Source organism: Thermothelomyces thermophilus, chromosome 1 (genome assembly GCF_000226095.1).
Source record: "Thermothelomyces thermophilus ATCC 42464 chromosome 1, complete sequence".
Classification (NCBI taxonomy): domain Eukaryota; kingdom Fungi; phylum Ascomycota; class Sordariomycetes; order Sordariales; family Chaetomiaceae; genus Thermothelomyces; species Thermothelomyces thermophilus.
The window spans coordinates 6,719,589-6,732,403 of NC_016472.1; the positions used below are offsets into that span (position 1 = coordinate 6,719,589).

Consider the following 12,815-nt stretch of genomic DNA (forward strand, 5'->3'; position numbering starts at 1 on the left):
CGGAGTGCATGTACGAACCGCTTGACCCAACAACAAACCATCTCGCCCTTTCGAGCTTGCGCCTCGCCGCGAAGTAGCCCCGCCGAACCAAAACAAGAAATAAAAAAATTCAGCACGATTATCTCGGGCAACGGAAGGATAATTTCTCGCAATGGCGGACGCGGCGTTTAAGCCCGAGAGGGACTACTCGAAGGAGGCCGACACCCTGATTCCCGAGGCCGAGCAGCTCGCAAAGGTTCGGGAAGCACTTTGACTGAGCTGCAGATCAGTAACTGATGCCCGTGGTAGACAGACATTCATGCCGCTATCGAAAAGCTCTCGATTCTCGAGAAGCAGACACGCCAGGTAATGCCCACGTTCCTACCCCGCGCCGAACCGCATCTAACAGACTGGCGCACGACAAGGCATCCGATCTCGCATCAACATCACGGATCCTCGTCACCATCGTTACCATCTGCAAAAATGCCGGCGATTGGAGCCTGCTCAACGACCAGACCCTGGTGCTCTCCAAGAAGCATGGCCAGCTCAAACAGGCCATCACCAAGATGGTCCAGACCGTCATGGGCTTCCTAGACCAGACACCGAACTTGGAGACCAAGCTATCCGTGATCGAGACTCTTCGTACGGTCACCGAGGGCAAGATCTTTGTCGAGGTTGAACGGGCTCGCGTGACCAAGATCCTTTCCGACATCAAGAAGAAGCAGGGTGATCTCAAGGGGGCTACGGACACGCTGTGCGAACTTCAGGTCGAGACCTTCGGCTCGATGGACCGCCGCGAGAAGGTCGAGTTCATTCTGGCTCAGGTGGGGCTTTGCATCGAGATTGGGGATTGGACACAAGCAGGCATCCTCAGCCGCAAGATCAGCACCAAGTACCTGGCGCGGAAACCCAAGAAGACGCCGGAGCAGCTTGAGAAAGAGAAGAAGGAGCGTGAGAAGAAGGGCAAGGTCGAGGAAGAGCCCGAGAAGGAGGAGGACGTTACGGATCTCAAGCTGCGTTACTACAGGCAGCAGATCCTGCTGGCCCAGCATGAGGGCAAGTACCTCGACGTGTGCAAGCACTACAGACAAGTGCTGGACACGGAGACGGTCGAGGAAGACCCAGAGAAGCTCCGCTTTGTAAGCGCGCCAAGTCGTCGCTGGGATCGGAACGGCATCGCTAACCCTGTGATTAGGTGCTGCAGAGGATCATCTACTTCATCATCCTGGCGCCGCATGACAACGAGCAACACGATCTGCTCCACAGAATTCACAGGGATCCTCGGAAGTCCTTGGTCCCCGAAGATGCGGAGCTCCTCAAACTCTTTACCGTTCCCGAGCTCATGCGGTGGCCCGAGGTCGCGCGGGTCTTCGGTCCGCACCTGACGGAGACGGACGTCTTCGACGCGGAGCTGGGCGACTCGGACGACGAGAAGGCCTTTGAGCGGTGGCAGGACCTGCGCAAGCGCGTCATCGAGCACAACGTGCGCGTGATTGCCAAGTACTATACCCGCATCCGGATGGGCCGCCTCACCCAGCTGCTAGACCTGACCGAGGACGAGACGGAAAAGTACATCAGCGAGCTGGTGACGTCCAAGACGATCTACGCCAAGATCGACCGTCCCGCTCGCATCGTCAACTTCGCCAAGCCGCGCGATGCCGACGAGATCCTGAATGAATGGAGTTTCAACATGAAGAGCCTGCTCGGCCTGCTGGAACGCATTGACCATCTGATCACGAAGGAGGAGATGATGGCCAGGATTCAGCCCGGCGTCAAGGCCAAGGGCAAAGAATCCAAGCGGGCCCGCTAAAGGGACCCGCGCCTATTAACTTATGGTCACGTAGACGACTGTACGAATAGACATGAACTGGGAAACCACGGTTCTCGATCCAGTGGACTGAGGATGTCGACGCAACGCTGGTGGGAAGCTAGTGGCAATGATAGTTCTCGCGGATTGTCGTCGACAGACGAGATGATCCCTCGAATATCTGCATGTTAAGGCAGGGCAATCGTCCCCCTCAAAATCTCCCCGTGTCTACTGTAAGAATCGAGGGCTGAGGCGAGGCGAGATTCCGCAGCTGGCCTGAGCACCTCGCGCGGACGGTACCTGCGCGGGATACCTCCACGCATCGGAACTTAACGCCTACACATACGAGAATAGAGTATACACACAATACAGGACAGTATGTGAACCGCCATCGCTCCGCGTCCGCACCCGACCACGCACTCTACAATGAAAATGCATGCGGGATTAAGTAATGGGACAAGACGCCCCAAGCCATGTCTCCAGAAGTGCTCAACCATCATCACCTAAGTGCCTACCCAAGTGAATGCAGGAAAATGTCTCTTAGTGTAATTGCATGTACACACATGGACCTCTGCAGTCATCGTTCAGCACCTGGTCGAGCACGATCAAGATAGAATGATAACTGGGGGTAAATAGAGCCTATTTTAGGATCTCAAGGTAGCGCCAAGGCTTATTATTGTTCCTTTCCTTTCCCGCCGTCTAGAACCCATTCCCGTTCTCCCTTCCCTTCTACTCCCTGGTGTCCCTCATCAGGTCCGACTTTTTAGCTTAGTGTTTTCCCCCTCTTGGTTCCAATCCTGAGAGATATAACCCACACAAACAGCGGTCCGATCGTTGTGTGCGCTCTGGGGGGCAAGATACATCCTACTTTAAAAAAGTGTCGAGAGCGTCTTGAGCACCTTTTGGTGCATATGCTTGTTCGATGGCGGTGCTTACATGTTACTGAGGAGGGACATCCAAGCCATCCAATCAGCCCGGAGATACATACCATCGTGGTCGTTGTCACCCAAACAAGTCGTGATGGAAAGCTGTACAATACAGCGTATGCATGTATGTATATAGAGGTATGGCGGTTGACCGTCTAGCAGACAACCTCTTACTTCTTCTTCCCTCCCTTCCCTTTCTGCCCCTTTTGCCCACCTCCGCCGCCACCACCCTTCCCGCCCCCCTTGCCGCCCGATCCACCACCGCCAGCCATACCGCCCGACGTCATGACCGTCACCTTGCTGACGGGGACAACATTGAAGGCCTCCTCCACCTTCAGACCCTTTATCAACGCCACCTCCCTGGGCCACATGCGCTCCACGTCGGCCGACTTCTCGTCCACGGCGCCTTTCTTGCCCGCGGCCAGCTTCCACCGCTCCACAATCTCCTTGATCGCCTTCCCCTTCTTGACCTGCCCCGGTTGCAACTTGACCTTGTACTTGACCTTGGCGAGCGCGTTCCACGGCGCGCACACGGGCACCACCTCGAGGATCTCATCCCCGGGCAGGGGGGTACCGACCAGCGCGTCCAGCGGACCGAACTCTATGGCCTCCGAGTCGTCGAGGCCGTCGACGCCGCCCCCCTCGAGCATCTGCCGGCGCATCTCCTCGTGCTCGGCAATCCGCTTCTTGGCGCGCTCCTGCGCCTGGCGGCGGCGTTCCGCAGCGGCAGCGGCCTCGGCTTCGCGCTTGGCGCGGGCGGCGGCCTCAGCCTCGGCCTTTTGTCGCGCTGCGGCTACACCGAGGAGCTCTTCCATCAGGGCGCGGTCTTCTTCGTCTTGGTATTTGTACTTGGTGGCGATCTTCTTGGCTTTGCCGCGCTGGCCGCGCTTGAGCGGCTGTTGTTTCTTTTGTGGCTGTTGGGACACGGTGGAGGGTGTTTCTGGGCGGGTGGAAGGTTTTGACTGCTCTGCTTCTGTTTCTGCTTTTTCTTCTGGCTCTGGCTCTGGCTCTGGCTCTGGTTCTGCCTCTGCTTCGGCTTCTGCCTCGGCGGTGTCGGGCTGGGCGTCCTGTTCCTCGGGTGCCGTACCGGCAGGAGCGTCTGCATTGACGTCGAGATGCGCCATCTCCTCGGTCGGCGGGCCGGGTTCCTCCTTGGTGCCTTGCTCTGAATCGGGCGTGGTCTCTTCTCCATTCGCCGCCCCCGATTGCAGAGGATTTGCCCTCGCGCGATTTTCCTCGTCTCCCTCTTCATCGCTGCTGTCTCCGAGGTCCCCTTTCTCAGATGTGGCATCGGCCTCAACTTCAGTGGCGACACTCACAGGCGCCGCGCCAGCCGTGCCAACATCTGCGTCATATAGTCTATGCTTGACATGCCTGGCCTTGCTCTCCTCGGAAACCTTGAACATCAACCCGAAGCCGAGCATGAGTAGCGCTGGCGGGAGGGGATTGCGCTTCCCCCGGACCATAAAGGAACCGACGGGAAGGTATTCGCCCGCGGGTGCCGACTTGGACACCTGATCGGCATTCACCCAGTAGGCACCCATTGCCGCTTTCGAGTCCCAGGCGTTCGAGCAACACACAGACAGGCTGCCTGCCTGAGCGAGCGTTGAGGGTGGGATGGGGGCGTCGGGCGTTTTCGGGTTGTTCTTGACGATGACGGTCGGCGCCCCGTGCATGTCTGCGTGGACATAGACGTCGCCTTTCCTCAGGTACCGCTTGTAGAGGATCTCATTCTGCTGGGCATCACGCCCACCGAGGACGAGATAGCCGTCCGACGATATAAACCAGATGAACTTCTCGAACCATAACTGCTTCCTAATGGGCTGAAGCACGGGCTTCTCCTGCTTCAGTCCTTTCTTGAGGTCTTCGGCGATTTTCTGTTCCGCATTCTTGAGTGCGATCTCGGACTGCTGAACAGTCTTTTGCTGTTTTTCGGCTGCTGTTCGCTTCTGCTCGTAGTATTCTCGCGCGTTGTTCCAAGGGGAAAGCTTGAGGTTAATGTCGATGGCGAGCCGCTTAGCAGGCCCCTTGGCCTTGTCTGGTACGCCATCGTCGGCTGCTTCTTCGTCAGTGTCGTAGTCAAAGTCCAACTTGTCCTCGGCCTCGCCTTCCTCCTCTTCCTCGCCGAGCAGCAGCGTAATCACGTTTTCATGCAGCCTCATTGGAAGCTGGATGATCTCGGCGACAGGGTTGTGCAATTTTTGCTCGCGCTCGACCAGTTTGTTGACGTCTACCCAATCCATGCCTTGCTGGAGTAGGCCATTGACGGCGTCCATGGCTTCCTGAACCCGTTCGATGTTGGCCTCGATGGCTGCCGCCTTGCGTAGGTTCAGCATCTGCGCTTCCTGAAGGCCCTCGATTCGTTGCTCCTGATCCCGGCGCGCGGCTTCGAGTTTCCGCTTAGCTATGGCCTCGCGTTCTTGCAAGCGCGATTCGAGCTTCTGGCCCTCAAGCGAGGAGAAGAACTCGTCGACTGTCTTGTTGTAACCGTCGAAGCTCAGTACCTGGCAGCTAGGATCGTCCTCAAACTGCTTAGGTAGGAATGGCTGGAAGTCCTCATACAGCAAGTTGCGCGGCCTGCTGATCTGCGCATCCTCACCCTCCGCTACCGGCTCTTGAGCGCGGGGGTTGGGCTTTGCGATGATGTAGCCCTTGGTGGTGGAGGAACTGATGACATCGTCCAAGATTGAACGGCCTCGCTCCAGAGACTGAAACAACGCGTCCAACAGCGACTCGTCCTCCAGGATCTCGGCCGGCTTAATGGCTGGATCGAAGTTTGCCAGGCGGAATGCATGGTCGATGAGAACTGGCGGCAGCTCGGTTATTGTTGTTACGAGACCTCGTCTGAGTTCGTCCGAAGTCTTTTTCTTCGCCTTCTTCGACTCGGCTTGCGCCAACGCAGTCCTCAGAGCATCGCGGAGGCGCTCTTTCGTCAAGGGAGGAACACCTCCAAAGTTCTGCCGGTTCTCCAACGTGTAGGTCAAGCCCACCCGCTGGGGTTCTTGCCCTTCTCCCTCGGGTACATTGCGTAGCAGGGCGAGGATCTTGAGTTCTGCATCTGTCAAGATGATATTGCCGCTGGCGAAGAACTCGAGGTAAAGCCGGTAAGCTCCATCACTGAACTGGATTTCTATGATGCGGTCTGTGCCAATCTGGGAGACGGCCGTGACTCGGCGGGTCTTGAGGAACTTGCGCAGACGCGAGACGAACTGGCTTGGTGCGGGAGCTGCGGCACGGGCAAAATCGGTCAGATGGCAGCGGAAACCGGACTCAATGAGCAACTGCTGCCTGCTGTTTGGTTTCGCAAACTTGAGAAGGAGGATCTTGGAATTGAGATCGTAGATGTTGGACAGGCGCAGAGAGACGAGTGCTTCGGCAAGCTCGTGCGAAATGACCTGGACCGCGGAAAGAGCGGCAAGTCAGCGCGGGGTTGAATCGGCGGTACATGGAATGGCAGCGGGCATACCTTGACATCTAGGGACGAGAATCTCTGCTTCATCTTGGGCGTGTCTGTAGCTTGTAGGCAGCCTACCAGCCTATGGTCCGGTTTCTCGTAGGCAGGTCTTGCGACGCTCAGAGCCTCGATGTCATGGCGGGGCAGCCTCAAGGCAGGTCGGCGTCCCAAAAGAGCAAGTGGGGTTTAGGGTCCCACTGGTTCCGAGACCCTGCGAGTCTGCGCGCAGTCCGCAGGACAGGTTGGACTCGCCTTCTCGATCATCACTCTTGTGTTTCGCTTGAGCCTCCTGTTCATAGTTCATTATTCTCTTCATCTTCCTTCTCTCATTTTTTACCCCCTTTCTCTTTTTTTCTTCTCTGTATCAACGATCGCGGGACGTCCATACAGGAAACGGATTGTAATTTTGAACAGTAAAAAAATCAAGACGAGGTCGGGGCCATTGTCGAGGAAGTCCGTCTCTGCAATCTATGCAAGATGATTGACGAAAAATAGTATGTCAAGGCAAAAGCCAAACCGCCGAGGCCAATTCCGATCGCAAGAGAGTACATTACCTTCAAAACTTCCATTGTGTTGAAATTGTCCCTTGTTGGAGACTCTACGGGTGGCCTTTTGCAAACAAGTCGAAGTGAGGAAGTGCGGTTGCGCTCCACCTGCAGCTGGTCCCGAGCGGTGACTGCGGCGTGGCATCCACCAAAATGCGGACAACACGACTGCGTAATCCATACGGATTACGGACGGACCCTGAACTCAGTTCCGACGTAGACACGAGGCATTCGATCAAAGAACCCTACGGAGTAACCCCCCAAGCCAGCTCCAAGAGCCGCGAATCCTCATTCCAAGACACACACCGCCCGGCAAGCGCTCCAGTCAGCTCAAACCTATTGTTTTTAAGCCGACAACTGGCGGTGTACTGTACTGTATGTATGTACTGTGTACGGCGTGCAAGTAGTGTCTTTCTTTGCACTCCCGCCGTCCCAGAAGACGCCGCAACAAGCTGAGCTTGCTGGAAGCCGAACAAAGGCGTTACAGAGCACAAACATAGTGGCAGTGTAGGAACTCTAACTGGGACCAAAACTACGGGCCCGGCAGAAACGTTCCCCGCCCCGAAGCGAAGGCGAACGTCGAAAAGCAAGACCGGGACCGCTCGTCCCAGGATTAGCCACGAAGTTCCAGACCAAGTATAGGAGTAAACGCTCGCTCGTCAAAACAATTGTCACCAATCAGCACCACATCGGCACATAACAACCGGTTGCGGAACTCGCATGTGAACAACAAGCGGCTCCGGGGGAGTGATCGGCTCGGGCGGATGACCCGGACTCTTCCGCGCAGCAACTCGGCGTGTTGTTGACGGCAGTACTCCGTAGTTGCCATGACAACAGTCAATGGCGTGCTTCACAAGGTGGAGAGCCGAGAAAGCACCTCGGCATGTACGAGTATGTAGATAGTGTATCAAGCAGGAAGATGGGGGTTACTTTATCTCAATCAGATGCCTGTAAGCGAGAGCCGAGAGCCTGCCCTGTTGTTGACACAATTCTGGCCTGATACGAGTGACAAGCGCTGGGACGGCGGCTGGGGTCTTTTGCTCGCGGCTTCAGCTCAATTCCAATCCTGGGCCGGTGCCGAACGGCCCAATCGCGAGCGCCCACGAAATCGGAGGTCGAGGAAAGAAGGCTGGGCGAGACGCGGCGACAAGCTGTGGCAAAATGGCCAATTGAGGTTCTGGGTCGGCTGGTGATCAACCATGCATTTCCCAGCCCGCAGATTCTCTTTCTCTCTCGTGCAGCAGCGGCACCAGCAGCAGCAGCAGCCAGGGGTTTGACCAACCTCTCCGCCCAGCCACCGATAGTAAAGATGCTGCCTGCGTATTCTGGGCTGCAGGAGTTCCAAGATCTTTCGGTCTGGCCACCAGCTGTCACGTCACCCTCCACCTTTGGACGACGTTGCTGGAAAATTCGAAGCCTTCACTAAGATAACTATGCCGTAGCACTTGCAGCCCCGGAAGCTGCAAGTTGATTCTTGGAGGGCTCTCTCCACCACCAATACGGGAGATCTGGCCCCGCACTTGAGGAGGCTGGAGTCTCGGATCGCCCACTTCGCGTCGCCCTGGGCCCTGGGCCCTGGGGTGATGGGCCCGTTGCCGTGGTGGATGGCAGGAGCTTTTCAGCTCTCAATGGGCGAATGCTACTCCGTAGGTCGGAGTGGCTGGAAGCGGCGGAACGGACAGGGGGAGGTTGGGGAAAATGCTCCGCAGGAAGAGCAGGGAGTGGGGAGCTGCGGTCGGCCCTGTGGAGCCCGTGCAGGGCCAGCTAATCCAATTCGGGCCACAATAAACAAGAGAGGGCCCCACATCATGTAAACAGAGGCTCAGAAGCTCCTGCCACACTGGGAGGGTTTCGAAGTCTGACGACTGCCAATGGACCCCAGCCATCGCGAGCACACAGCAGTTCGCACGCTCCCATTGGGTTCCTCATCACGCAGTCGCTCTCCCCGCCAACCAGCGCCAGGTCCGGGAACAGCGGCGCAAATGCGTATTTGAGGGCGCCTCGCTCGAGCAACCTGTGCCTGACCTTCTCCTCCTCCTTCTGCACCTTGCATCTCGTCGCGTCCACTCGCAGGCAACCACACATCCTCCTCCTCTCCCAAAACCCCCCCGCTTTTTCTTTCCCTTGTTGGAATTCGATTGAAAAAGAAGACGGGTCCGTCTAGAGACCGCCTTCTCACCTTTCTCTCGACTTCTTTCTAGGAAAAGAAGCAAGAGTCATTCTTCTTGTCCACCTTCTGGTTCACGGAAGGTCGAGGAGAAGATTGCCTCTGCCCCCAAAGTCGCCAACCTGGACTTTGAAGCACGTGTTCCGGTCCCTTTCAGTGTCTTCCCGTCCTCGTACAGGGAGTCCGAGACCGCCACCCAAACCCACTCCCACGAAGAGGTTGAGATCAAGCTCCCCCAGCTCGCCGGACGGGAAGGTCAACACTCTTCATTCCAAGCCCAAGCACATCTTCCTCCCAGCGGAGAGGGTCGCTTCAGAGAAGAAGAGGTCCGCATCACTCGTCAAGAGGAACATCACCGCCGTCCCGGCATCCGTGAAGAGTTCGTTCACCGCGAGGAGCGTCACCGGTAAGTTTAGTTTTTGTTTTGATTCACCACCCATTGTCTTCCCCGCCTTTTTCTTTTTCTTCCCTTGCTCTCTTGCCCCTGTCTAGTGTAGGGCATTGCCAAGGCCATCTTCACACACACACACCCCCCCCCCCACCCTCAGCTGGGGGGGGGGGGGTGGCCTGGGTTGACCAAGGGACGGTGAAGACTACTACTACTTGAGCCACTCAAACCCATGCATGACACAGGGTTTTCCTTTTTCTTTTCTCTTTTCCTTTAACTAACCAACCACTCCAACATTAGCCCTCAGTCAACCTACTCCGAGTCTCGCATCGAGTTCGATACTGAGCACCGCACTCACAACTCCGTCATTGACGTTGCTGAGAGCGAGTATCGTGCCCGTGTCCAGCCCAACTACCGCAAGGAAGCTTCCGTAGTCGGTACCACCGTCGACGGATCCCGCTTCAGCCACAGCCGCAAGGCCAGCAGCACCACCTCCACCCACACCGACGAGTACACCGTCGATCCCCCTAGCCACCGCCCCGTCTACAAGAAGGAGTCGGTTGAAGTCGCCGGTACCACTGTTGACCCCCCTGCTCCTCGTTCGACCTACCACGAGCAGGTGAACATTGTTGAAGAGACCGTTGACGCTCACCGTTACGCTCCTCAACACAACAACAACAACAAGATGGGCTACTACGACGAGGACGGTAAGCATCTTCCTTCCCCTTTGATGTTGTTCCTTACCCGTGACATCCATCGGTCGTATGCTTTCTTAGCCACACACAAGTGTTGTGACAAGTGCCGTGCTCACGCCGATATCAGGCCACTACCACTCTTTCCGCCATGGATTGCACAAGTTGGCTGACCGTATTGCGCATCCTGAAGGCCATGACCGCGTTGAGGTGAGCGAGGTTCGTGAGACCCGCCGCACCCGCGCTCCGTCTTCGGAGGCGTACACGCCGAACACGGTCACCATTCCGTGCCACCACATCCGCCTCGGCGACATCCTGATCCTCCAGGGCCGCCCCTGCCAGGTCATCCGTATCTCGACCTCGGCTGCCACTGGCCAGCACCGCTATCTTGGTGTCGACCTCTTCACCAAGCAGCTCCATGAGGAGTCGTCGTTCGTCTCGAACCCTGCTCCCAGCGTCGTCGTCCAGACGATGCTTGGCCCTGTTTTCAAGCAGTACCGCGTCCTCGACATGCAGGACGGCCACATCGTCGCCATGACCGAGACGGGCGATGTCAAGCAGAACCTGCCCGTCATCGACCAGAGCAACCTCTGGGGCCGCCTCAAGCAGGCCTTCGAGACTGGCCGCGGCAGCGTCCGTGTCCTGGTCGTTTCTGACAACGGCAACGAGATGGCTGTTGACATGAAGGTCGTCCACGGCTCGCGCCTCTAAGTCAAGCCGGCAGGCTTTCATGCAAGCTTTGGGGCTACGAGTCGGGCGGCATTGGGTTTGCGTTTGATGCATCTTGGTTACGGCGTGTATGTCATTTGAAGATTGAAAGCTGCGCCTTGGTCGACTCCTGGCGCCGGATGGATATACATGTTCCTCGGGAGGATATGAAGGTTTCATGTCGCTAGTTTCACGTGTATATGATGACTGTAATGGATGGATGTTTATGGCCAACTTTGCGATTGATATCTTGAACCTTTTTTCTGGTCGTGTGAGTGAACAGTGATTAAGTGAGAGTGAGGTATGCACCGTTTATCACAAGGTTGCCTTGATATCCCACCTTCAACGGGCGTGGGGAATCGAAGTCCCTCCCCTACAGTAAGTAGCCTCTCTTGAATGATCTGAAACGCAACCCCTCCGAGCCACTACCACACCTAACTACGAAACAACCACTTTCCTGTTCCAGGAAGCTCCAGTTCTCCCGCTACCCTCCCCTCCCGCCGTTCAGGTTGTACGCTTATCTCCCAACCTCATCTTCGAGAGGTCTAATCCGTACACACTTAACAGTGCATCCTGACATAGCTAACCATCATCACTCTAGTTCATTAGCCGTCCCGCCATCCCGTCAATTACATTCCCGGCTGTTGTACGCCAATCTTCCAAAGTTATCGACATCGCGTTTTCCCCTGGATTCGTCGAACACAACAGCAAATATGGGCTCTAACCAGTCCACGCTTGCTGAGCCCTCTGCCGTTGCCAGTAGCCGGAAGGGAGCAGATTCCGAGCGACTTGGTGCCTTGCAAACTGAGAAGATGGGAGGATCAGAAGAGGATTATGTCACGTCTACGCTCTGTTGCGATCTCGGCTGCCCCAAACTGTCCCAGTCTCGGTGGTGGCCGAATGGCAGGATGCGCTGCTCAAGGATCCCAAGAACAGGTCATCTATCAACGATACAGCTTTCACCAGCCGCGGAGAGAGCATCCGATTAACTGGGGAACAGGCTCGCCATCAATGCCTTGAACTCGACCAATCCCAAGACGGTGCTCGCCTCGCCAGCGCAAGATTGCCGACCAGCACGTGTTCAACATCAAGATTCCGTTCGAGGGCGGACCCATCACCAACCAGAGGCAGAGCGGCCGCTGCTGGCTCTTTGCGAGTACGAACATCTTCCGGATCGCCCTGATGCAAAAGTACAACCCGGATTCGTTTGAGTTGTCGCAAGCCCACCTCTTCTTCTACTGGGACAAGCTTGAGAAGAGCAACTGATTCCTGGAACAGATCGACACTGCTACAGGAGCCCCTGAGCGACGGCGGACAGGTACGACCCTTTTATCTTGTTTTGTTTTGTTTTGCGTTTCCTCCGTTCGATGCTCTCCCGCAGCGCCGGCCTTGACTGACACCCATTGCCTTTTCCTTCTGCCTGCCCATAAGTGGGACATGGTCTACAACCTGGTCGCCAAGCACGGCATCGTCCGGCAGGGCCTCTACCCCGACTCCTTCTCGGCCGGCGCCAGTAGTACCCTCAACAGCATCCTCTTCACCAAGCTCCGCGAGTACGCCCTCGTCCTCCAGCACCTCTTCTCCTCCTCCTCCTCCTCCTCCGCCTCCTCTCTGTCAGAGACCAAGGCCAAGATGCTCCGCGAGATCCACACGATCCTCACCCTGACGCTGGGGCCCTCGCAGTCGGCCGAGGAGCCCTTCACCTGGGAGTTCACGGACAAGTCCGGGCGGGCGCGGACGGCGCGGCGCGGCATGCCCGTCTTTCTTCGGCTGCGACGTCGGCCAGGCCAGCCCAGCGACTCCCGCGCCGCGCCTCATGGACCTCCGCCCGTCGACTGGGAGGCCGCATTAAACGTGTCGCTGCTGCTGCTGCCGCCGGCGCGGCTGCGGACGGGCGAGTCGCTCATGACGCACATCATGGTCCTCACCGGCGTGCACGTGGACGAGGAGACGGAACCGGTCGTGCTGCCGCGCTGGGACCCGATGGGGAGCTTGGCGTAGCCGAGTTTTTAGCTTTTTTTTTTTTTGCCTCCTCCTATATCGGGGTAATGCTCGCCATGGAAAAAGAAGGGGGGGGGGGGGGGGGGGAGAGAAAGCTGGGTGTGGGGGGAAGGGGGCGTCTGACCATTTTTGGCGCCCCCTCCCCCCC

General features: G+C 57.1%; 4 protein-coding genes across 4 annotated transcripts; 3 read left to right on the top strand and 1 right to left on the bottom strand.

The window, feature by feature from the left end:
- Positions 1-7: 7 nt before the first annotated feature.
- On the top strand, positions 8-2,176 carry MYCTH_2313931 (uncharacterized protein). The gene is made up of 4 exons (XM_003659936.1): positions 8-235; positions 289-345; positions 405-1,118; positions 1,175-2,176. The coding sequence occupies exons 1-4, from the start codon at positions 152-154 to the stop codon at positions 1,787-1,789; spliced, it is 1,470 nt and encodes a 489-aa protein (XP_003659984.1). The 5' UTR covers positions 8-151; the 3' UTR covers positions 1,790-2,176.
- A 700-nt stretch (positions 2,177-2,876) lies between these two features.
- On the bottom strand, positions 2,877-6,399 carry MYCTH_2297656 (uncharacterized protein). Its single transcript, XM_003659937.1, has 2 exons — positions 6,179-6,399; positions 2,877-6,107 (listed from the first exon to the last, which is right to left on the bottom strand). The coding sequence occupies exons 1-2, from the start codon at positions 6,209-6,211 to the stop codon at positions 2,883-2,885; spliced, it is 3,258 nt and encodes a 1,085-aa protein (XP_003659985.1). The 5' UTR covers positions 6,212-6,399; the 3' UTR covers positions 2,877-2,882.
- A 2,678-nt stretch (positions 6,400-9,077) lies between these two features.
- MYCTH_2297659 (uncharacterized protein) lies at positions 9,078-11,001 on the top strand. Its single transcript, XM_003659938.1, has 3 exons — positions 9,078-9,284; positions 9,673-9,973; positions 10,089-11,001. The coding sequence occupies exons 2-3, from the start codon at positions 9,952-9,954 to the stop codon at positions 10,667-10,669; spliced, it is 603 nt and encodes a 200-aa protein (XP_003659986.1). The 5' UTR covers positions 9,078-9,284; positions 9,673-9,951; the 3' UTR covers positions 10,670-11,001.
- Positions 11,002-11,823: 822 nt separating this feature from the next.
- MYCTH_2297668 (uncharacterized protein) lies at positions 11,824-12,737 on the top strand. The gene is made up of 2 exons (XM_003659939.1): positions 11,824-11,984; positions 12,098-12,737. The coding sequence occupies exon 2, from the start codon at positions 12,104-12,106 to the stop codon at positions 12,665-12,667; it is 564 nt and encodes a 187-aa protein (XP_003659987.1). The 5' UTR covers positions 11,824-11,984; positions 12,098-12,103; the 3' UTR covers positions 12,668-12,737.
- Positions 12,738-12,815: the final 78 nt, after the last annotated feature.